The following is a 24,042-nucleotide window of genomic DNA, read 5'->3' on the forward strand; positions in this document are numbered from 1 at the left end:
CTGCATTGGGTCCAGGGAGGGTGGAAGCTGTGTCTTGATGTGCCTCATGACAAGCCTCTCAAGCACTTCATCACGATGGGAGTGAGCGACGGGACGATAGTCATTGAGGCAGGAGACAGTCGATTTCTTTGGCACAGGAACGATAGTCGTTGTCTTGAGGCACGTGGGAACAACGTTACTGCTCAGGGAGATGTTGAAGATGTCAGTGAAGACATCTGCTAGTTGTTCTGCACATTCTCTGAGCACCCTGCCAGGAATGTTGTCAGGTCCAGCAGCCTTCCGTGGGTTAACTCTGCATAGAGTTTTCCTCACTTCAGCTGTGGTTAGACAGAGCACCTGGTCAGTGGGAGGAGGGATGGTCTTCCTCGCCACCACGTTGTTCTGTACCTCAAACCGGGCGAGAAGTCGCTCAGCGCATCTGGGAGGGAGGCGCCACGGTCACAAGCAGGTGATGTGGTCTTGTAATTCGTGATCACCTGGATGCCCTGCCACATGCGCCGAGTGTCTCCACTGTCCTGGAAGTGGTTGTGGATTTTCTTCGCGTGTGCGCTTTGCCTCTCTGATGGCACGAGACAGTTTGGCCCTTGCTGTTTTAAGGCCGCCTTGTCCCCTGTTCTGAAGGCAGAGTCTCTTTGTTTCAACAGCGCACGCACATTTGCAGTCATCCACGGCTTCTGATTGAGCGTGTAGTGATGGACTTGGAGATGGTCACATCATCAACGCACTTGCTGATGTAGCAGGTCACTGATGATGTGTACTCTTCCAAGTTGATGGAATCGCCGAGGTTGCAGCCTCTCTAAACATGTCCCAGTCAGTGCACTCAAAACAGTCCTGAAGAGCAGAAGTAGCTCCTTCTGGCCAGGTTTTCACCTGTTTCAGAACCGGTTTAGAGCGTCTGATGAGCGGTCTGTATGCTGGAATCAACATAACAGAGCAGTGGTCTGAGTATCCGAGATGGGGCGGGCTCCGCACGATACGCGCCGGGATGTTTGTGTAAACAAGATCCAGCGTGTTCGCTCCTCTCGTTGCAAAGTCCACATGCTGATGGAGTTTAGGAAGCACAGTCTTGAGATTCGCATGGTTGAAATCTCCGGCGATAATAAACAATCCGTCGGGTGAGCATTCTGCAGGTCGCTAATAGCGCCGTAGAGTTCACTCAGTGCCTCTTAGCATTAGCACTGGGAGGAATGTACACTCCGACGATGTAAACAGTGGTGAATTCCGTGGTAAATAAAAGGTCTGCATCTAACAGTCACAAACTCCACTAGCGATGAGCAGTAGCATGAAACAAGCACAGAGTTCTTACACCATTCCGTGTTGATATAAACACACACGCCACCACCGCGAGTCTTACCGCACAGAGCTGTGTTTCTGTCGGCTCGAAACACGGTTAGCGCGTCTAGCTGGATGGCGGCGTCCGAACTCTGTCGCTGAGCCACGCCTCCGTGAAAACAAAGACGCAACAGTCTCTAAACTCTCGCCGTGTGGTTTGCTGGAGTCGGATGTAGTCCAGTTTATTATCCAGGAGCAGACGTTGAAAGAAAATGGACGGGAGAGCCGGCCGGCTAGGGTTAGCATTTAGCCTAGCACGGACACCCGCCCGCTTGCCGCGCTTCCGCTTCCTCGAACAGCGCTGAGGTCTCCTCTCCGCCACCGCATCAGGTAACACCGAGGGCTGGGGCCTGGTCTATGTGGCCGAGGTCGCAGCAAGCCGAGGTCGCGAAGGTTGTTGATAAGATCATCATGCAGATTGTTGGTTGCATGATGCCTGTACCGTAGCAGTGTCTGGTGGTCGTACACATGAACACAGCTGACTCTGGTGTCCATGTATTGTGGAAGGTCGGGCTAAATATGGTGAAAGCACCATTTTTGGATCCGGAGAGGCCGCTGCGAGCTACTGCCGCGCCGCCATCTTGGACCAACTATGAAAACGCTCTGTACTCTCATCAGTTAATTATTATCTGGCATGATGTCTTGGTAAAGGTTTACTGATAGTCTTTCATTTTGATAGACAGTTAAGTTTGCATTCTAATGTAAATCATTTTCAAATGACAGACTTGTATTGACAACAAGCAACCAAAATATGTATTGATCAAACAATAATACATAGTGACAGCAGCTTTCTGTAAATTATGTTTCTCACATGAGCCATTGTAAAATGCAGCACTTGATCGTTCAGAGGTGCAGCTTTCTTCCTTGCAGCCGATTTCTTCTGCACTTTAAACTGATCATAGACCGTGTTTGGCACATCTGGTAGAAAGCCATCGTTGTCACAGGCAGGTGAGAGGCTCTACTCTTTTTGCACAAGATCCAGGAATCGTACATTCCTATTTCTTGAAATGGTAAATAAACACAGACATGAGCCTGAGATACAAAAAATATTTTTTCTGTCTTCACAAAAAGAGTAGAGCCTCTCAGACTCAATGGCTGCGTCTGTAAGTTTAAGGAACATCTTTGTGAAACAAGGGTGTAGCAGTCTCTGAACTCATACCCATGGAGTCTACTGGAGTCTATTGTAATCCATCTTAATATCCAGGAGAACATGGCATCTCAGAAGATATAGTGATTGGCCAGTGGTTTCAGTTAACATCCTGAGTGTGGTGGGGCTTCATGGAGAAGCTAGGAGTGGTGGTCTGGCTGACTTCTGGGTACCACGCCCAAATGAAAAGACCAAGAGACTTGATACAGATCATGATTCCTCATAACCTGCAACACTCCCTAAAGTGCTCACTATTCCAAAGTTTCCACTTCTTTCCCAACTCTGGATAGCTGTTTCCAGCTAAATGAGGTATGAAAACAGGCCAACCAACTTTTTGAAACTCCAGCCCAAACAAGAATTTGCAAACAGAAGGCATGTAATCACCAGCCTACCAGAAGATCAAGTATGGCATGGCCTACAAACATGACACAAGCTTGTGTTTTCAATCCCCAGATTACTGACCACACACAGAGTCCATTATAATCACACCACATCCACAGTTGGCATAAAAATTCAGAAATACATACTGATACATGCCATCATTTACCAAGAGATTTCGACCTGCTTATTCTGTTATTTTGCCTGGTGCAGTTCCTGTTGTTTGCTGATGTTGTTTGCTTGTTATTGGACATGGCTTTTGGATCATATATCTGACCTGCTTGCTAAGTTAAATAAAACCACTGAGCACCTACACTCGCATCTATACCTGACTCCTGACAGCTGGTTGGGCTCGTTAATTCGTCAAAAATGAACTGGAAATAAAACACTCTTCCATACAAACTTTTCAAACCTGACTAGAGTTCAATTATCATTGTATGCATATTTGTCGTTTTGAAGTCTACACTGTGCACTTTTCTGTCTAATTAATTTTGTTACTTAAACTATAAACTTTTGTGTTAAGATTACTGCACTGAATCTTTCTTTTGTAGGTCGCAATATTTTTATTGTAAAACATCAATAAAGTTGGCTTCATCATGCATTTATCAATCTCTAATAAGAAGTATGGAGCAGGTGATATCAGGGTAGGCTGGTAACAACAATGATGTTGCTAGATAATTACTAACAAACCAGCAACAAGGACAATGGGAACTTATGCAAATATGATGATGTCATGCTAAAGCGTTTCTACTGGCTGCAATTTAAATACCAAAATGCATATAACGTTAGCATTGAGAAGGGTCTTGTTTTTATCTTTGTACATACATTTGTGTATGCAAAAAATATCAGCTATACTGAATCTCTGTAAGCAGAAGTTAATTTTAAGTAAATTGTTTCAATTGTTAATACTGATATCTATAAATATATATATATATACAATTGAGCAGAAATTTTTTACTAGTAAAGGACATTTTACTGTGTTTGAATGGACACACTGTTCATGAACATCACTGATGTGGAGATTTTGCTGCTCTGCTTCCCACACCAGCCTGATTCCTGCCTCCGAACAGCACGTTTATTTTTCATCAGATCGGCCATGTACTTCTTAACTGTAACTGCTATCCTTATGACTGTTTTTGGGAATCTGTTGGTCATCATCACTATTTCCCATTTTAAACAGCTGCATTCACCAACTAACTTCATCATTCTCTCCTTGGCATTTGTGGACTTCATGTTGGGCTCCTTGATCATGCCCTTCAGTATGGTGAGATGGGTGGACGGATGCTGGTTCATGGGAGATCTGTTTTGCCAAATTCATTCCAGTTTAGACATGACGCTTAGTGTTGCCTCCATCCTGCACCTGTGTTTGGTTTCTATTGACAGATACATGGCCATTACTGACCCTCTGGCTTATAGGATGAAGGTGACGAATGGAAATGCAGCAGTGTGTATCGCGGCCGTTTGGATTTTTTCGTGCACGTTCAGTTTTGGAACAGTTTTTTCCAAAATTAACACTGCTGGTCTGGATGAACAAATGCTAAAAACATGTGTTGGAAATTGTGTTTTGATTTTTAACAAGGAATGGGGTGTTATTGCACCACTTCTTAACTTTTATATCCCTGGAGCTGTAATGACTTGTTTGTACCTTAAAATCTTTCATGTTGCAAGAAAACAGGCGAGACTGATTTCCGATCGAACTGCTACACTCACATACGGTGAGACAAAAAAGCAGGTATCGGAGCAGAGGGAGAGAAAAGCAGCTAAAACTCTTGGTATTGTTATGGGTGTTTTCATTTTGTGTTGGCTGCCTTTTTTTCTTATCACAGTTATTGATCCATTTCTAAATTATGCAACCCCACTTGATGTTTTTGATGCACTGGTCTGGTTTGGTTACTTTAATTCCATGTTTAACCCTCTGATTTATGGATTTTTCTATCCACGTTTTCAAAAGGCATTTAAGATAATCATTGTAAGACATCTTCTTCATCTGAAAGGCTCTAGTAACTTAGTGCTTCACTGATATCTGTTTTGGTGTTTGTCGTATAAAAACACATCCTTTATAGATAAGAGTGGGAAAACTGAAGTAAATGTGTATAGTATACCATTTCATCAATCGTTCATAAAAGATTTGTTGAATGGGAACTATGTGGGAACTGTATAGTGCTCAGCTACATTTCATATACACTTTATATCTAGGGATATCTGGCTTTTGGTAAAAATTAAAACTCAAAAATATATAAAAACAGTATTTTAGTGCAATTTATGTAAATTGCTTATCTGAACTTTTTTAGAAAAAAATTCTTTAGCAGGTTCCAACTCAGTACTCCTACAAATCAGTCAATTAAGTCCTCAACACGAGATAAACTTTAGTGAACAAAATTACATTTTTTTTTACGTACAATTTGTTTGTGAAAAAAGAATTACTGAAAAATATATTTGTAGCAGGAATATAATAAAATGTAACTCTAAAAGAGCTGGAAGGTCATGTTACATACGAAATAAAAACATGTACAGTGTAGTGCAAACTCTAAACAGCATTTTTCAGTGTCTCCAGGAACTTTTTACTATATATATGTTCAGGTAATCATTGGAGTCCTGTTGATTTAAATGTATTGAGATTTATTTTTATGTTGATGCAGTTAGTTAGGAGTTGAGGGGTGCTTTATACTAATTCCCTGCACTTTTATGCATGACAGCAGGTTTGGGCTGACTGTACAGCTCGTTAACCCCAAACATTAATTGTTGTAATAAATGGAAATTTTAATAATTGATTTACATTTTCTCATTGCTCATGTAAGTGTGGTAAATGTAGCTCTATAATGCTACATCATCTTCATCCACTTACCTTTTTTGTTTTGTCTCCACTTACCTTTACGTTTTGTCTTCAATTTTCTTTGCTTTTTGTTTCCACTTACCTTTTTGTTTTTCATCTCGACTTACCTGATGTCCTTTTCTCGTGTCCTTCTCCTTGGTAGTCATCTTCAATAACTGCTTTATTCCAGTGAATGTGATGGTGGATCCAAATGGTGATCCTAGTATGAGGCTAAAAAACATCTGCATGGAGAAGACCAGCTCACAGGGCACCAGGATTTCCTATTAATACATACATAAAATATTTAATGCTAACTCTAGTTAAGCTAACCTGACAAGAATTATGAGTGGATTTTAACTACTTATGAAACTTATTGCTATTAAAATAAACTGGTAAGACTAGCTTAGCTAAGCTAACCTGAGAGGATTTATTAGAGGATTTCTTATTCAAAGCTAACTTAGTGCTTTAATGATTACTGACATAACATGGATGTTTTTGTACTGTAAATATCGAATTACTAACATTTTATTAAAGGAAGTGAAAGGTAAAAAGCAGAACTGGCACTGCCAGAATAGATCCTGTAGAGATAAAAGTGTGAAAACTGAAGTAAATGTGGGTAGTGTGGCTTTTCTTTGACCTTGGGGGGAGAAATGCTTTTTTTTTCTTTCATACATATGAATATCTTAGACAGTTAATTCTAATATTTAATACTTGATGCTATAACACTTGTGAGTTTCATGTTAATATTTATACACTGCTAGCCTTGCTAACCTGACAGGATTTCTTCTGTTTATCCCGTTAGATAGATATTTAAGATATGTAAGAACACCTTACCTGGTCAGAATCACCGGCTCCGAGCAACAAAGCTTTCAAACTTCATGAATAAGTCAAAAATAAAACAATTAATGTATGAAAATTTTAAAATCGGGTTTATTGACTGACTGACTGACACTCGCCTCAGCACAGCGCGATACATAGCGCGAGGGAAAACGGGCGCGCGTGCGTGCGTGCGTGCGCTCGCGTGCCGATTTTTTCCCAAAGAGCGCGCGTTTTTTTGTTTGTTTGTCTTCGGCCGCCATCTTGCGACTGATTTCGTAGGAAATGATGATGACGTCAAATATATTTACCTCTGACACCGTGATCACAGGACGGTGTTTCATTTATCACCAATTAACTCTTATACGTCACCCTATGATCCTCCTTCTTCTGAAAATACGTGTTCACCACTGCCATTTCCATCCTTTTAGCAAAATCTACCACCATCTGCTCTTCCACATTCCTCTCCTTAAAGCCATACCTACATCACCTCCTCATCACCTCTGTCTCCCCTTCACCTACATGCCCATTAAAGTCTGCACCAATCACCAATCTTTCATTCCTAGGTTCACCTTCTACCACTTCATCTAACTCACTCCAGAATCTTTCCTTCTCCTCCATCTCACAGCCAGCTTGTGGAGCATAGGCACTGATGACATTTATCATCATCCCTTCAACTTCCACCTTCACGATCATCACCCTATCAGAAACTCTCTTCACCTCCACTACACTCTTACTGTACTCTTCCTTCAGAATCACCCCTACACCATTTCTCTTTCCATCCACACCATGATAGAACAGTTTAAACACCTCCAATGTTCCTGCTCTTACTCCCTTTCCACTTGGTCTCCTGAACACACAACATCTCTACCTTTCTCCTCTCCATCATATCAGCTCCCTCTCTCCCTTTACCCGTCAGAGTATTTAACAACATTTAAAGTACCAACCCGAACCTCCACTCTCCTCCACTTCTCCTTTTCCTGCTGTCTCTGTAGACGTCTTCCTCCTCTCCTTCTCCTCCACTCTCCTCCACTGCTCCTTCCCCTGCCGTCTCTGTAGACGTCTTCCTCCTCTCCTTCTCCTCCACTCTCCTACACTGCTCCTTTCCCTGCTGTGTCTGTAGACGTCTTCCTCCTCTTCTTCTCCTCCTTCAGCCAAAAGTAGCACAATTTACACCAGTGCCCTGTTGTTAACAATACCTGTGGTGGTCGTTGGTAACCCGGGCCTCCACCGATCCGCTATGAAATTCTGATTCGTGATATTTGATTTGGCACATGTTTTTTACACTAGATGTCCTTGATAACAAAACCCTCCACATTAATCCGGGCTTGGGACCGGTACTAAGAGTGACCTGACTTGTGCAACCCTGTTGACTATTATCTCACTATCCTTCACAAATTCTCTAAATGTTCTCTGAATGTTTATATATTTGCTTCTAACAGATGCTTGAATGCTTATTTGAGAAAATCTAGGTATCTGACTAATTACAGATCGATGGTAGATAATATACAAAAATCTATTCTTTATTCAGACTTCATGTTGATGCAATTCCCTGTGTACAAACCATAACAGTCTCAGATATAAACAGCTAGGGTTGAAAAAATCGGATCACGCTATAAAAGAGCATCACACTGAGGTTGGTGTTTATGAAACATAAGATGAAGGCGTAAGCATCTGGACACATGGAAGATTACACCAAGACTGTCTTTGCTCATTTGGATTATCAGTGTGTCACATCGTGGAACACAAGCTGCTCCTCTGACTTCCAATTATTCCATTTAAATCCCAGCATTTTGATTGTATTTTTCTTTTATTCTGTAGTTTCCTTGCTTACAGTTGGTGGAAACATGGTTGTAATATTGTCTATCACCATTTCCAAACACCTGCGCACAGCAACAAACTTTGTCATTCTGTCTTTGGCCATGTCGGATTTCTTAGTGGGAGGATTTATGATGCCTTTACAGTGTGCTATGTTTGTTGATGTTTGTTTATACTACACAAAAAGTCTCTGTCCTGTTTACCACTTTATCAGCACAATTGTTGGCACTGTTTCACTTTACAACGTTGTGCTGATTGCAGTAGATCGATACTTTGCCTTGTGCCACCCTTTTCATTATGTTGCCAAAATGTCCTTAAGAGTGGTGCTGAAGTGTGTGTGTTTCGGATGGATCTTGTCCTTCTTTTATAATCTTTTAGTTATGTACATTGGAAATTCAGAACCAGGCCAAACAAAAATGATCTGCATCCAAGCATGTGCCATTCCTGTCAACAACACTTGGGGTTTAATTGACTTTATATTTGTTTTTATTGTTCCATGTTTGATGATAATAATTCTGTATGTCAGAGTTCTGACAGTTGCCCTGAGACATGCGAAGGTTATTTCTGATTCTGCAAAACTTGGATTAAACCAGAGGAAAAGGACATCAGAGCTCAAGGCCACAAAAACCCTAGGCACTGTTGTGTTTGTGTATTTAGTGTGCTGGATTCCATGGTATATTTTTTTACTAAACATTGAGAATGTTCCAGATTCTAATGTTATCATTAATTATTTAATGTGCCTGTTTTATAGTAATTCCTTTATAAACCCCATTATCTATGCCATATCATATCCCTGGTTTCGAAAATCATTTTCATTTTGTGCTTTAGTTGGAAAAAAGTCTTAATTAGTTTTTTCTTTTTTAAAACTAAAAATATCTTTAATCTGAAAACAGAGTTTAGTTCTTCAATTATGTCTGTTATTTGATTGAACCCCCAATAACTCTTTATTTTTCCTTTACTTAATTCAAATCTTAAAAGCAAAAATTCATATTCTGATTTGCAAAAAAAAAAGGAAAAATCACAGCTGATGAATAATTGCTAATTACACTAATCATGTATAATACACTCACAGTTTCTTCTCCCAGAAATGGTTTTTATAGCTTATGGGAATTCATTAAACTGAATTATATAATTTTTTTGATGATGCTCCTGAACAAGTTCATAAAACACGAGCTTTAAACTACAGATGTTTTTAAAAGTGTGGAAACACTTAAGTCTTTTTTGGTTTTTGAGAGACACATGCATGTACCATTTGTTTATATGCAACAAACTCTGTCATGAAGATTTACTTTGACCAAACAAATATAAATGTACAAATGTTTTCCCTTTATTTTGTGAAAATATGTGCATGGATTTGCATGACAATCCTGGGATCCAGACATTTTTTTTCTCAGAACGTTCAACTGAAATACTTTGCCAAAACCTAAGGTGCTCTTCAATAGTTTCCTTCTGGCCTTGTGATCCAGTTCATCGAAAGCAGTTTAATGGAATATAGGTGCAGTGACTGGTGATATGAATGATTAGATAGATAGATAGATAGATAGATAGATAGATAGATAGATAGATAGATAGATAGATAGATAGATAGATAGATATCACTCCAGCCTGTTTGCTCTGTAAACAACACTTACAGAACTTAAATTTTTGGTTCAAATCATCGTGTAGTATGGGACGGCAGCTATGGTGGTTCAGGATTTCTTCCACCTGAAATACGTCTCCAACCTCCAAAACAACCCCAAACCATTAAGCTTTCACCTCCATGTTTGGGTGTGAGGCGGTCTGCTAACATCTCTCTTGTTCTTGGTCGTACAAAAGTTCAAGAAAAATGTCCAATTTGGAATAATCTGTCCACAGAACTTTCTTCCACTGTCCAATTCTTGTTTGGTTTTTACCTTTTGCCTGGTTGCATATGAACAAAGTAAATAAGTAAATAAAGGATTGCAAAGTACTTGTTATAAATGGACGGCAGGGCCGTGGAGGATTTTGTCCATCCTTAAAAATCATTGTGTCGATTTTTGCTTATTCCTAGTGATATGACTTTAACGTTTGAAAGGCAAATTTTTAATTTGATAAAATAGCACGATGGAAACACGGGGCTTCAATACTGCCTGCTGAAACAGCCAGAGATCTTGAATACCATCATAAGTTATATAAATTAAATCTAACAATTCTCAAACTTTTAAGCATTGAAATTTCACACTGGGCAAATGCTAACTGATAAAATGCTGACATTCCTCTGGAACCCTGTAGATATTCTGGTCAGTGTTCCACTTTTTCAACCCAGATGCACAACGAGTGATTGTATCTGGCAACCGCGTTTGAATCTGGCAACCCAGACTAAAGCACGCAGGCTGACGCGGTTTACAACCCGGAAGTGGAAAACGTTTGTCTGGGTTTAAAAAGCTCTGTAACTGGGAGCAAACCCACCAATCAGCGTTCAGACTGAGAGATCATGTGATGTGAAAGGGCCGCGACTTCAGATGTCAGGAAATCTGTCCGGAGTGGAGAAAGAGAGAAAAATAGAAATCAATAACAACAACAACAAACAATAACAAGGTAAATATACACACCGGGGGGTTGTTTTATGTGTATTATGATGTGTAAAAAAACCGGAAACGAGGAAACCGAAACCGACATTCGGTTTTTATTGAAGACTTCACTCGCCCTTATAATTAATCACCATCATAATCTTAATTATCATGAATATAAATGATACCCGAGCAGGAGGATGAGGATTATACTACAAAATATCTGGCACTTTTTAAATTGTGTGTGTGTGTGTGTGTGTGTGTGTGTGTGTGTGTGTGTGTGTGTCTCGCTTCCGCATTTCATAATGGCGACATTTTAGATTTATTTTAAGTTTTTCCTTCTTTTCCTCCACTGCTTTAATAATCAGTCTGTACTGAGGAGTGTGTGTGAATAAAACCTCCTATTAAATGCACTCAATTATTACACATACATTAGAATAAGGATCATTTCCTCACTGCTGCTCCACCCTGACCTCTGACTTAGGACATTATGGAAATTCTGTCATAATGATCATGTGTATATTCAAGATTATTATTAATAATAAGTCATTTCCAGCCATATGAGGTCAAACTGTTCCCACAACCACTGGATGTTTCGGACGTCTTTGGATGCTGGTGAATTTTCACCTTCATTTCACTCGAAGAACCGAACCTTTTCCACCATGACCAGCTCCGTGAAGATCTGCTGTAGAGCTCTGAACACTTTCAGGATGAACGTGAACGCGTCCTGCACCCCCAGGCCTCCTGACCTCACCCATGTCAGTCCCTGATCCTACCTGCTGAATGAACCCCAAAATGTAGCAGAACATCGTGTGGAGCTTGAATGTGTGATGAGATGAACACTGATGAAACTTGATTGCATGCTAAACTCCATTCTCTTTATTCGATTAGCGTAACTTTATCATCCTTTGCGATTTGAAAAATACTATGGTACAAAGTGTTTTTATTTTCCTAAAAATGACTCGCGTTTGATCAAGGCTGACGTTTCAGACGACTTTGGAGCTCCAGTTTTCTTCAAAACTCTTTCTTCTACAGAGTTCATTGTTCTTCTGCTTTTCGATCGTTGGACCCTGGATGAGAGACTCGGTTCATTCAGACGAAATATATTTGCGAATACAAAAAAAAATGCATTTTGTTTTGCAATGTTTCTGCCATTCACACAAAATACTCTAAAACTCGAACTGAATTCCGAATCTAGTTTTGTGAAATCGAGCGTAATTTGGACAAATCATCACAGCGACCTCGTGATCAGCAAGCGGCATCGTTAACGCGAGAGATAAACATGCTAATATATTGTGCGGTTCAGGTCTGTCTTATCTGATTTGTATCGTATCTGTTTAAAGACGTAGACGGTCCTCACAATGTCGGGATCAAGGGACCCAAATTTACTCGTGCAGACGATCGGCTCAAACATCCAGAACATCACCCAGCAGAGTAAGTTCATATTCACAACATTTCCAACTCTGTGTCATGGTTTTATGATTGGAATAAAGAGCTAGCGTTGCTACATGATGAATGCTAGCTGGTTTACGGGAACATCTCATGCAAATGTGGCTTTTATGCATGTACGAGTAATTAATACATTTTTTACTTTTCTTTTTAACCAGATTCTGAGATCCAGAGGATCGTGAACCAACTCGGGACAGAGCGAGACACAGCAGATCTCCGACAGAGACTGTGAGTCAATAAAATACACACACGCAAATATACGCTGATAAGTTACACATTTTCAGTTTAAAATTAATTCAGGACTTAAAATATGTGTTAATCTGTTTTTATTCACACACACACACACACACACACACACACACACACACACACACACACACACAGGCAGCAGAAACAACAGTATGCGAATCAGCTGGCTAAAGAAACGGATAAATGCCTGAAGGAATTCAGCTCATTACCTGTCACTCATGATCAGGTAAAGGAATTTTTTGGTTTTTTTTCTTTTTTCATCTTATTTTTGTTGCTAATTTTAATCCATTCTATCATTGTTGGATATTAATTTCTTTTTTACTTATTATAATTTTTTTTTAAACATGCATTTTGCAAATCTATAAATGTATTTTTCCTTTTATCGTGTTTATTTTTTTAAAATACATTCAATTTTGCATAAAAATTTACTAACATTCTATTTAAAAAAAAATGAAGCAAAAGCCTTACATAGAATTTTTTTTTCATTTAAATATGTAGTGATTCTATTCAAATTTTGTATTTATTTAATTTTAATGAGCAAAAAAAGAAAACTCGGCTGTCAGTGAGATGAATTTTTTTTTTTATTTATTTTTTTTAATTATTAATTCTTTCTCTAAGATTGCACACGAGGTCTAATTTCTGATCAAATCAATGGTGTTTATTGTGTTTTAGACTCAGATAAACATTGCCCCAGTAACATAATGAGTTGTGTATAATATTTGCATTTTGTTCTGTATTTATTTATTTATTTTTTCTTCTCTTTTTTAGCGCCAGAGGAAAATTCAGCGAGAACGTCTCGTCAACGATTTCTCCAACGCGCTGTCACTTTTACAGAAAACCCAGAGACAAGCTGCACAGAAAGAGAAAGAGTTTGTGGCCAGAGTTCGGGCGAGTTCAAGAGTTTCGGTAAGACTCCTACGCAGGAACACAGGTTCTCGGTTTTCCCAGACCTGTAGTCCTGTAGTTCTCCCAGCAGTATCATCACTATTATTCTATTACAATATCTTGTAATTAATGAATGAATGCAATGAACCTTTACAATGTTAAATGAAGTAATTTCTGTTATCTGGCATCAACCGCAAAGTTTTCAAAGTGGTAGTGATCATCCTGCTTTCCTTGTCTGTAGACTGGTTTTGCTGATGAACCATTCGGAGGAAACGCTTCACCTTTTGAGAGGTCCGAGACTCCTCGTGATTTTATGATGATCTAGCATTTATTTATTCATTGAAAGTAATAATTAAAAAAGACGCAATTTCATAGCTTCCATTATTTGTGTAAGGAGCTCAATTCATACATTTTATATATGTTCCCTAATAATAATAATAATAATAATAATCATTGTGTTATTGTAGCGAGGCCCAGACACAGAGCTACGATGAGTCGATCACTGAGGAGGATTTGCATCTCATTCAGGAGCGAGAAACGGCCATCAGACAGCTGGAGGTACAAACTACTAATATCCATACTGTATATTATTCAATTATTATATCTACATATATACTTTTACACTACAGCAACCAAATAAATTGCACTGAATGGGGAGAGCCCCTGACCGTGTTAACAGCTCGCACTTTTCAGTTAAACGTCGTGTTTTTGCGCAATAACCGAATCTCTGAACTTCCAGAATTGCAGAAAGCTGCATTAGTAGTTCTAGTGCAAAGCACGACGTGAACACGTGACGTGGTGTTTGCAGTAAATACCACGGTCATACATTTCACTTGTTCTTCTCACCACGTACACGTCAGTGTTTACGTTTGGTCTGAAGAAAGGCCACGCCCACTAGCTACAACAATGTCGATTTACGCTCAAACCCAGAACTGAGCTGAATGCCGTGGCACTTGTTACGATGATCGCAGGATTAGAAGACAGTAAGTCGAGCCTCTCCCCTGTTACTGCTCCATAACCATAACTAGCTATCATCTGCTAGCGACTTTAGCATAGTATACACAGGGGAGATGGGGAAGAGTGTGTGCATTACAATATAGTAAATAGACTCATTTCCTGAAATCTGGTGCTCTACACTTTTTATAACCAGTAGAACTTCTAACTCATTCAACATTGAAACATTTTTTGCCATGAATTCATTTTCTATTCCATTGATCGTTTTTCAGTCGGACATCACGGACATCAATGAAATCTTTAAAGATCTGGCCGTAATGGTGCACGAACAAGGAGATATGATCGGTAAGCGCTAACGGCATGCACGTGCACCACAAACTCCAACAGGCCAAATGTTTCCTACACACTCTTATGGACAGGATTTAGGAGAACATACGACTTGGATCACTTCAGAGTATTTGACCTCAATCAGTCCCAAGATTCCTGTTGCTGTTTAATGTTCCTACTGCAGCTTGACTACAAAAGTTCACTGTAGCCACCTGAGGGGTGCCAATACTTTACGCTCTTTAACAGGTGGACCACAGTCATTAATTGATCCAAATGTGTAGCAACAATGTGTGTGGGGTCAGGAGGCTCTCTGTCGACTTGTCTTGCATACTTATGGACACACACACACACACACACACACACACACACTTTCTGGGTTTTACTGCACAAATATACACACACATACTCGTGAATACGAGTGTGATTTCAGTGTCAAAGTCCAGTGATAAGCAGGTGTTTATTTTTCATTGTTTCCATCATGCAGTGACCAGGTTGAAGTTTTCCATGAGCTGCACTGATAGTTATAGTCGTTACTTACATAATTCTATTTATTTACCCACCCTCATTTTATCAAATTCTGTTTTAAATAGTGCAAAAAATGCTTATGAAAGACTCGTTTCCACCTCGGGCCTAGTAACACAAAACTGAAGACCTGAAAATTACATGACACAATGCAGGTGTGTTACAACACACACAACCACAAACACAAAAGGGCCTGTTAACACCCATTGGGTAGAAACTTCACACTTGCAGCACAGAGGGGGGGGAGAAAACGCTTCATTAACGCAAGGTGAAATCGTGTGTGTGTGTGTGTGTGTGTGTGTGTGTGTGTGTGAGAAAGAACTGACACACAACAATTAAAAGTGTTAAAATATCAAAACCAACTTGAACTTAATTAATGAAGTCCTCTGAGAGAACACCTGAGACAAACCAAACAGAAGCATCCTGTGAGTTTCGTCAAACTTTGACTGGCAAATCAGAGCGCGTGTGTGTGTGGGAGGGGGGTGTTTGAGTCTAAACACTGCTAAAGTCACTGTACTGTTTGACCATTATTCAGAATTTTGCCATATTTCGCAATTATAAATAAAAAAAAAACTCAATTTCAGATATTTCAGCGTGCCACAAGAGAGCACCAAAGTCCCAGGAAATAGCTGTGTTTTAAATGTGCAATCTGGGGACCTGGTGAGAGATGCAGTGTGTTTAAGTTATGCACACACACACACATATCTTGACCTCCATTGTTGCTCTAAAATAAGCTACTCAAATACTCTAATATTCTGAAAACCCTAAATTGGTCACCATAAGAAGATGGCCTGTGTGTCATGTTCTGAACAAAACACCTGCTCCTGTGAGAAACCCAAAACGTTTTGTTAGAACATACCTGGACAAAATGGGTCCAACTTCTAGAAGGGACTCAATCAGTGTTTGGTTATTAATAAAAAAATAAAAAAATAAATGCCTTTGAGTGACATTTGAAATCATGTATAAAAAGAACACCACAAAACTAAGGAGGCCGTACATCATAAGCTTTCGCCAATAAAAACCTGCTGGCCTTCTGGGTAATTGTGTGTAGATTCAAGGCATGTCAAAGGAGTGTCGATACTTACGCCATTGTGTTGTTTTCTCTCAGACAGCATAGAGGCCAATGTAGAAAGTGCCGAGGTGCACGTTCAGTCTGCGACACAGCAGCTCGCCAGCGCCGCCAATTACCAGGTAACTCTCCGCCGGGAGTCCGTACACCGCGTTCTTCACCGATATCAATCCCAATTCAGCCGTTTGATGTTCGTTTATCAGGAATCAATAACAATATTAAATCTAGGATTGTGTTTTCTGTAGATGCATCATTCCTACATCGCAATGCCAGGGGTGGAAAATACTTCTATTTGTAGCTGCACTTTATTTCTAAACATAAACACTATTTAAAATGCTCATTCCACATTGTTAAAAATGGAATGTTTGTCAAATTGGACCTTCTCATGCTGCATAATGTCGTTAATGCTATCGCTGTCTGTGTGACGTGCTAGTTAAAGCGTATTGCTAATATTACCTGCTACATTTGACTGTCTTTTTTCTTAATGCTAGGCTAAACTAGCATTTGTTCCACTAGCGAACATAAATTCATGCAAACTTAGAAAGATTGAATGTTTTCAGGCAAAGAAGAAAAAAAGAACATTTCTGCCTAAAATCTTCTAACTGGTTTAGGTAAGTAATGAAGTCTGCTTTTATCATGAAAACACAAAATTTTTTGGTTCTCGAGATCTTCAGCAGGTGTAAATCACTCAACAAAAACTTCTCCAGTCTTTTGTGGACTTTTTTGCTATTTTCTTTTGCAATACAAACACATTCCCAGCTTTCTGTTTCAAAGCTCTGGGCTACTGATCAGAAGTTCGAGAATTCAAGCCCCGGTATCACCAAGCCGCCACTCTTGAGGGGCCCTTGAGTAAGGCCCTTTACCCTTTGTCCTTCAGGGGTGCTGTAACAAGGCTGACCCTCTGCTCTGACCCAAGCTTCCTAACATCGTTGGGATGTGACCAAGGAGTTCTCAGCACTTCCCAGTCACACTAATCTCCTACATGGCCACACAGAGACCATCCACCCAGCGGTAGTGGTATGCAGCCGCCCAGATCAATTTCTCGTTTCTCATGCTCGGGAAATTGATCTGGTGAGAACTCATTGGTGAACTCATTGGTGAATTCTGGCCACAAATTGACAGAGTTGAGAGGTAGATGGAGCTGCTGGGTTAAGCCTCTGGTCTCAGCTTCTACCTCTTTAGAACAACTATCGCCAAAGTCATGGCATCAACCAGTTTCCCTGACTTAAGTAGAAAAAAGGAGTGAGAGGAAGGATGAAGGGATGAAATGCCTGCACACTGGATGTACTGCCAAGTGGTCACCTGCTAGACCACTTGTGCTCCTCTTGGGCTTGGAGCAAGGCTTGGAAATGCTGTCTTTTCTCTGAGTTCTGCTTGAAGAAGGCCTGATGGGTGGAGTCTTCTGGATGCTGGTGAGGGACCTGACCAGCCCTCCTAGTGGTGAGGATTCCATTACAGAAGTTTCTCCTCAGTCTTTTTCATCTATACTCTATCTACTTTTATTTATCCCTTCTCTACAAAACCATTGATCCCAATTTCACTCAGGTAAAGGATCCGTAACATTTACCTTTCCTGCTCCCCACACTCCATTCACAAACCGGCGCTCGACTGCACCCCCACAACGACGTCAACTTAAATTCTTTACACTTAAGTTACTTTCTGAATTCTTTATTGTAAATTTTATTTAAGTATAATTCTTCAGGTCTTTTTTTTGTCTTTTTCCATCCCTGCGCAATGCTAACATTTTACTAAATAAAACATGTAGGATTTAAGGTGGAATCTAATTGAAACGATACGGACGTCTTAAATATTTAAATTCCAGTGCATTCATTTTGATTATTAATGTTTTTTCACAGCAAAAGTCCCGTAAGAAGATGTGCATCCTGATTTCGATCCTGGTCGTGTCCATTGTGGTCATTTCCCTCATCATCTGGGGTTCAGTTAAATCATCATAAAACCTTAAAACGCCAAACGGAAATCTTTTTTTTTTTTTTTCTTCAAGGTTATACCTTTACAAGCATGACACAACTACACACACACACACAGACACACACACACGGGTAAATTTTCTAAGCAATGATTAGTCATTTGATGTTTGATTTCCCAGATCTTAAGTCATTCAGCATGAATATAATCCGAAATAAATGTACTTCCTGTCTTCTCAAATGCCAAGTGTTTTAAAAAATAAAACTCATTCCATGTGATGTAGTAACATGCAGTGAAAGCTAGCTGGCAGCACTGGTCATGCGAGTTCACGCTATTTGGTGGATATTAACACATTTTACATAAATAAATAGAAACTTGTTTAACTGAATAACTAGCATTTTTCTACGTTCAACCAAGCTAGCTATCCTGCTTTATTTTTTAATTCACGCATTTATTCTTATCATGAAAGATTATTTACAATCAACACTATCCCTTTTTTTAAATTTTATTTTATTAAAGAGAACTTCTAACGATGTACCAAAAGAATCAGGCCGGGATATTAAACTGAAAACTAAATATTGCTTTCTGCTAGTTGCTGAATGTTGGAATTGATTCTACTGCTTTTTTTTGTAATTAACCTCGAGCTTCATGCAACGTCACCAACAAGTAATAAAAACTAGTTTGAACCGGAATTCCCACTTGAAGTTAACCCATTGAGAACTTTTATATAATTTCTATAAAATCGCAGTTACAAGCGTTATGAAACTGGAACTTTGTTTTGATGAAATGTCTATATTCATTATTTCTGAATGCATTTGTTGAAATTGAAGCAGTTTTAGTCTCTGACAGGAAAATTTTGAATATTCAACAGTTGAATCAGTTCATGTGTATCGAGTCACGTCTTTGCAACACTACGAATAATGATGGTTACAATTATTATTAATAAATACATGGATAAATAACTAAAATTATTTAGTAATTTGCTTTTCTCTGCATTGCCTTTTAAAACATTTGGATTAAATGGATGTGAGTATAAATATATGTATAAACACATAATACCATGAAGTACAAACCTTGTCTATTGAAAGGAATTTTAAAGGAAGTTTTTACTCATGCATTCCATTCAGGAAACTGTAAATAAGTAGGTTAATAAGAGGCATTCATCATGTGCCAATTTATTTCATGCAATATCCATTTTTTTTATTCAGTTGAGATGTTACACATTTGCCAAACATTGAATAAATATAGATTTAGCTGAGAAAAAAAAACTGCTTATTAAGGTTTATGTTCTTTTGCCAAAAAAACGATTGTTTGGTTGAAGAATGATTTATCGATGATTACTTTAACAAATAATCGCATTTATTTAAGAAAACGATGGATGTCGTGTGAAAAAAGAATTTCCGCAACGTAATCCTTCGCACATGTTGCACATCATACCGTACGGCTTTTCCAACCAGACCTTTCATCCGTGTTTGTTTTTGTACATTACATTTCAAACACAGCCTTAAACCTATTGTTTTACTTACTTTAACATACACGCAGTGCTAAACGTCGCAGTTTTTCCTGATAATCGGTATTCGTAAATAATCGTTCTTGCGTATTTGCAATTTTACTAATTGTACTTCATTTCTTTTTATGATTTGTACAATAAAATGTTTTAAATCAAAGGTGTTGTTCGAGCGATTTGTGAGTCATACAGATTTATTAAGATGGATATGGATGGATTGTGTGTAACTGTACATGGTAGAAGGCTGAATAATGTACTATAAACCAATGGTCCCCAACCCCCGGGCCGCGGACCGGCATCGGTCCATGGGTCAATTAGTACCAGGCCGCACAGAAAGAATAAATAACTTCCATTATTTCTGTTTTATTTATTATTTTGGAAAATGACCGGATTCTCTCCGCCACATCTGTCTATGACTCACTCTTGAAGCATGTTATGATGCCTGGTGGAGCGCCGGCCATTAACACATAATACATTACCGCTAAATTCAAACCCCCAAGCGAGCAAAATGATCAAACAACACCACGTTTCACGTTTATTATTATATTTAGAAAATCCAAGTTTTTATGGTCGTATCATTTTATTTTGTTGTATTTATCCACCACACCTTAAAGGCCGGTCCGTGAAAATATTGTCCGACTCTAAACCGGTCCGTGGTGCTAAAAAGGTTGGGGACCACTGCTGTAGAGTCCAAACTTCAAACCACACTGTAGATGTCAAGGATGCACTTTGAAGGCGTTCGACATGAGGAGCAGTCTGACGAAAATCTGCCTTTCAGGAACTAAATCTGATAAATCCTTAGCTGAAGCATGGAATAGAACATAAAATATATAAATTGTCTCCTGTTTAGAACTCCATCGGTATCATTCTTCTTCTTGAGTTTTTTTTCTTACACTGATCATGACGTTTATCTTCTCACACCGCTAGTTGTATTCCCAGGAAATGGAAACACAATGATGTCAGTACGAGTATAATAGAGTATAAATATAAGACAGAGTGTGTAGAGATGCTAATGAAGATTCCACCCCGTTTGATTAGGAGACTTGTGTTTATACCCGGGATTTACTTCAATGAATCTGACGGAATTGAATCGATCCTGTGAGCATTTCTCCTGTCCAGAGAGATCTGTATCTCCTGCAGTTTATATCTTACTGTACGTGTGTTCAGCTGCTGTGGTTCTTCTAACAGTGTGTGGAAATCTGCTCGTCATCATCTCGGTGTGTTACTTCAAACAGCTTCACACTCCGACTAACATGCTCGTGCTCTCTCTGGCTGCGTCGGATCTCCTGGTCGGACTTTTCGTGATGCCGTTCCACTTCACGTGGCTAATCGAGTCCTGTTGGATGTTCGGACACGTTTTTTGCATCCTGTATAATTTCATGAGTTTTCAGCTCACAAGCGTGTCTGTAGGAAACGTGGTTCTGATCGCTCTGGATCGTTACATCGCTTTAAGCAATCCATTTCTGTACTTGATGGACGTCACGTCTACGATCGTTCGCACTCTGATCTGTTTGGCCTGGGTGTTTTCGTTTATTTACAACTTTGTGTTTTTTTACATAAACGGAAACTTCACGGGTTTCTCGCCATGTCCTGGTGAATGTCTAGTCGAAGCTTTCGATGACCTTGGCTCGTTAATCGACCTAATGTTCATCATCGTCATTCCCACTGGTTTAATGCTCATTTTATACTTCCAGGTCTTTGTGATTGCCAGGAGGCATGCAAACGCCATACGAGAACTCACCCGGAATTTCAAGAACGTCTCGGACGAAATGAAATCTGAGAGAAAAGCCGCTAAAGTGCTAGGCATTGTGGTTTTTGTGTTTCTGGCATGTTTGGTGCCATATTACGTCTGCACATTAATGGGCAAAGTGACGTCATCGTACATCGTCAATAACATTTTAATCCTTTTTTTTCTGAATTCGTCCATCAATCCCATCATCTACGCCCTGTTTTACACCTGGTTCCAGAAGTGCACGAAAATGATTTTAACTTGCAAAATACTGCACACAGATTGTTCTTTTGTAAATGTGCTGTGAAAGAAGCAGCTGAGCGAAGTGCAAAACCCATCGTTCCACAAATATAAGTGGAAAAAGAAGTCATTTTGCAATATATGATAACATGATGTACATATATTAATAAGTGTTAATAAATACAAGGGTAATTACTATAATTACATCCAGATGTAGATTTAGTTTCAAATGAGAACTTCTTCAGACATCATAAGGAGGACACATTTGGAGGAAACTGAAAATCTTAGTGAGATTTATAACATTTATTGTTGTACAGAATAAAGACGGTATGTACAAGAAGGTCTTTTTGATTACAGAAGCAGCTGTTAAGTACAAATTGGAGTAGGGTGATTTATCATACAATCACAATATCAAATAACCATTGACCTTTAGCCCAATGTGATGTCATACAGAGTACACATATGAGCAACCTTGTGATTGAACAGTCACAGAATTATAATATATGGAGGATATGTTTTTTTTTTTTTTGGAGAAAACATCTGGAATAGCCTAGCCATAGTGGTCGACCTCAAAGCACTCACTTGAGTTTGCCATAACATTTCATGCTCATTGCTCAAACTAATGTTCATGGGTTATATCTTTTGGGTTAAAGTGTTTCATCTATTCTAACAACTTCATCGGGTTACTGCAGTTTTCTGTCTTGGACATCATTTTGGTAGCACCATTTGGTAGCATAGTTTAATTAATTAACCTTGTTTGCTCTTTCTGTTGGACCTCTATGGTCCCAATCATACCACTCCAAATAATTTTGTAAATTGTCAATCAACAAAAAAATAAAAATAAAAAAAGAGTCCTTTGGTAGCAATGTGGTGTTTAGTTGGATGTACCTTCTTGAGCTCTTGCTCCAGCTTCTATGTGAAGACCGAACTGATATATAGTGTTCACAAAGCTCCAATATGAAACTTAAAATCAACAGCTATGCACTTGAGACAAGTGAGAATCCTTCAGCTGTGGAATCTGTGAAAGCTTATTGGCGGAATAAGACACTGTACTGTATATTGTACTTGCCTTTTACCAAACATCTCAAACACAAACTTGGGCTCTTTTCCTGCAAGTAAACTTATTCCATGCACCCAAATGCAGTTTATTTTGAAAAGAATTATTCCAGGTGCCACCAATGGGTGACCTGCAGAGCGAACTTGTACTTAAGAAAGTGTTCAGCAGGCCAGCACTTGGAGAAAATACCAACGCAGACCTGATGGATATATACGCAAACATGACTGGCTGTAAACCAGACCAGAGAGTAGATACAAAGCTAGAGACAGCAGGTCAGAACATAATTGGTTTTCCATCTTGTTCATCCTCTCTGGTATGATCAAGATTCGACGAGAAACAGACAAATGTTGAAAAAAGTAGACATTTCTCCGTGCGTTTAAACGTCTAAACGCCTAAAACCCTGAAAGGCAACTTTTTGACATTGACTCGTGATAATCCAGACAAGGAATGTGATATCATTGGCCATCTACAGTTTTTAACTACAATACTTTAAAGGGATCGTTTGTATGTAGATTTCATTGTTGAATTCTCTCTTTTAGATATAAACAAAGTGCTTCATGCAATCATGAACAAATGATGACAAAAACAGGCACAGTTCAGGAGCATGACATCATCTTCCCAAAGCTGTCAGTCAACCCTGGAGGCAGGATCATTTTCCAAACTATAAAAGTACCAGAGCTGCTTAAGCCGTAATTCATTTAACAGTAACATCAAACTTAATTTGTTCTTTTAAATACTGTATTCATGAACCAGTCTGATCACTGTGAGCATTTCTCCTGTCCAGAGAGATCTGTATCTCCTGCAGTTTATATCTTACTGTACGTGTGTTCAGCTGCTGTGGTTCTTCTAACAGTGTGTGGAAATCTGCTCGTCATCATCTCTGTTCTTCACTTCAAGCAGCTTCACACACCGACCAACATGCTCGTGCTCTCTCTGGCCGTGTCGGATTTCCTTGTCGGTGCTTTAGTGATGCCTCCAATGTTCAACTGGACAATTGAGTCATGCTGGATTTTGGGTTCAAGTTCTTGTATGTTTGTTTGGTCGGCTGCCGGTTTTCTCATGGCTTTGTCCGTATATAATGTTGTTCTGATCTCTGTTGATCGGTGTTTAGCTCTTTGCAACCCATTCTATTACTTGAACAAAGTCTCAGTGAGAAAAACGTGTGTTGTCATATTTTGTAATTGGTGCATATTGCTGGGATACGACTTTGCACTCATATATTTCAATGGAAATTTGATGAGACCTGGAATGTGTTCCGGAGAGTGTTTTCTAATTCTGGGTGAAGTTTTATCCACAG

At 39.3% G+C, this 24,042-nt stretch overlaps 4 protein-coding genes across 4 annotated transcripts; all 4 read left to right on the forward strand.

Annotated features, from left to right (window-relative positions):
- Positions 1–2,161: 2,161 nt before the first annotated feature.
- Positions 2,162–5,492, forward strand: LOC124401477 (trace amine-associated receptor 4-like). The gene has a single exon (XM_046873825.1). It carries the CDS (start codon positions 3,843–3,845, stop codon positions 4,875–4,877), a length of 1,035 nt encoding a protein of 344 aa, XP_046729781.1. The 5' UTR covers positions 2,162–3,842; the 3' UTR covers positions 4,878–5,492.
- A 2,675-nt stretch (positions 5,493–8,167) lies between these two features.
- Positions 8,168–9,148, forward strand: LOC124401710 (trace amine-associated receptor 13c-like). The gene has a single exon (XM_046874137.1). It carries the CDS (start codon positions 8,168–8,170, stop codon positions 9,146–9,148), a length of 981 nt encoding a protein of 326 aa, XP_046730093.1.
- A 1,559-nt stretch (positions 9,149–10,707) lies between these two features.
- stx7l (syntaxin 7-like) lies at positions 10,708–18,600 on the forward strand. Its single transcript, XM_046873950.1, has 10 exons — positions 10,708–10,859; positions 12,175–12,265; positions 12,439–12,508; positions 12,665–12,755; positions 13,298–13,435; positions 13,656–13,705; positions 13,882–13,972; positions 14,641–14,713; positions 16,326–16,408; positions 18,143–18,600. Exons 2-10 carry the CDS (start codon positions 12,193–12,195, stop codon positions 18,239–18,241), a joined length of 768 nt encoding a protein of 255 aa, XP_046729906.1. The 5' UTR covers positions 10,708–10,859; positions 12,175–12,192; the 3' UTR covers positions 18,242–18,600.
- A 2,189-nt stretch (positions 18,601–20,789) lies between these two features.
- LOC124401525 (trace amine-associated receptor 7d-like) lies at positions 20,790–21,755 on the forward strand. The gene has a single exon (XM_046873910.1). The coding sequence runs from the start codon at positions 20,790–20,792 to the stop codon at positions 21,753–21,755; it is 966 nt and encodes a 321-aa protein (XP_046729866.1).
- The last annotated feature ends 2,287 nt before the right edge of the window (positions 21,756–24,042 follow it).

This window comes from Silurus meridionalis, chromosome 18 (genome assembly GCF_014805685.1).
Source record: "Silurus meridionalis isolate SWU-2019-XX chromosome 18, ASM1480568v1, whole genome shotgun sequence".
In the NCBI taxonomy this organism is placed as follows: Eukaryota; Metazoa; Chordata; class Actinopteri; order Siluriformes; family Siluridae; genus Silurus; species Silurus meridionalis.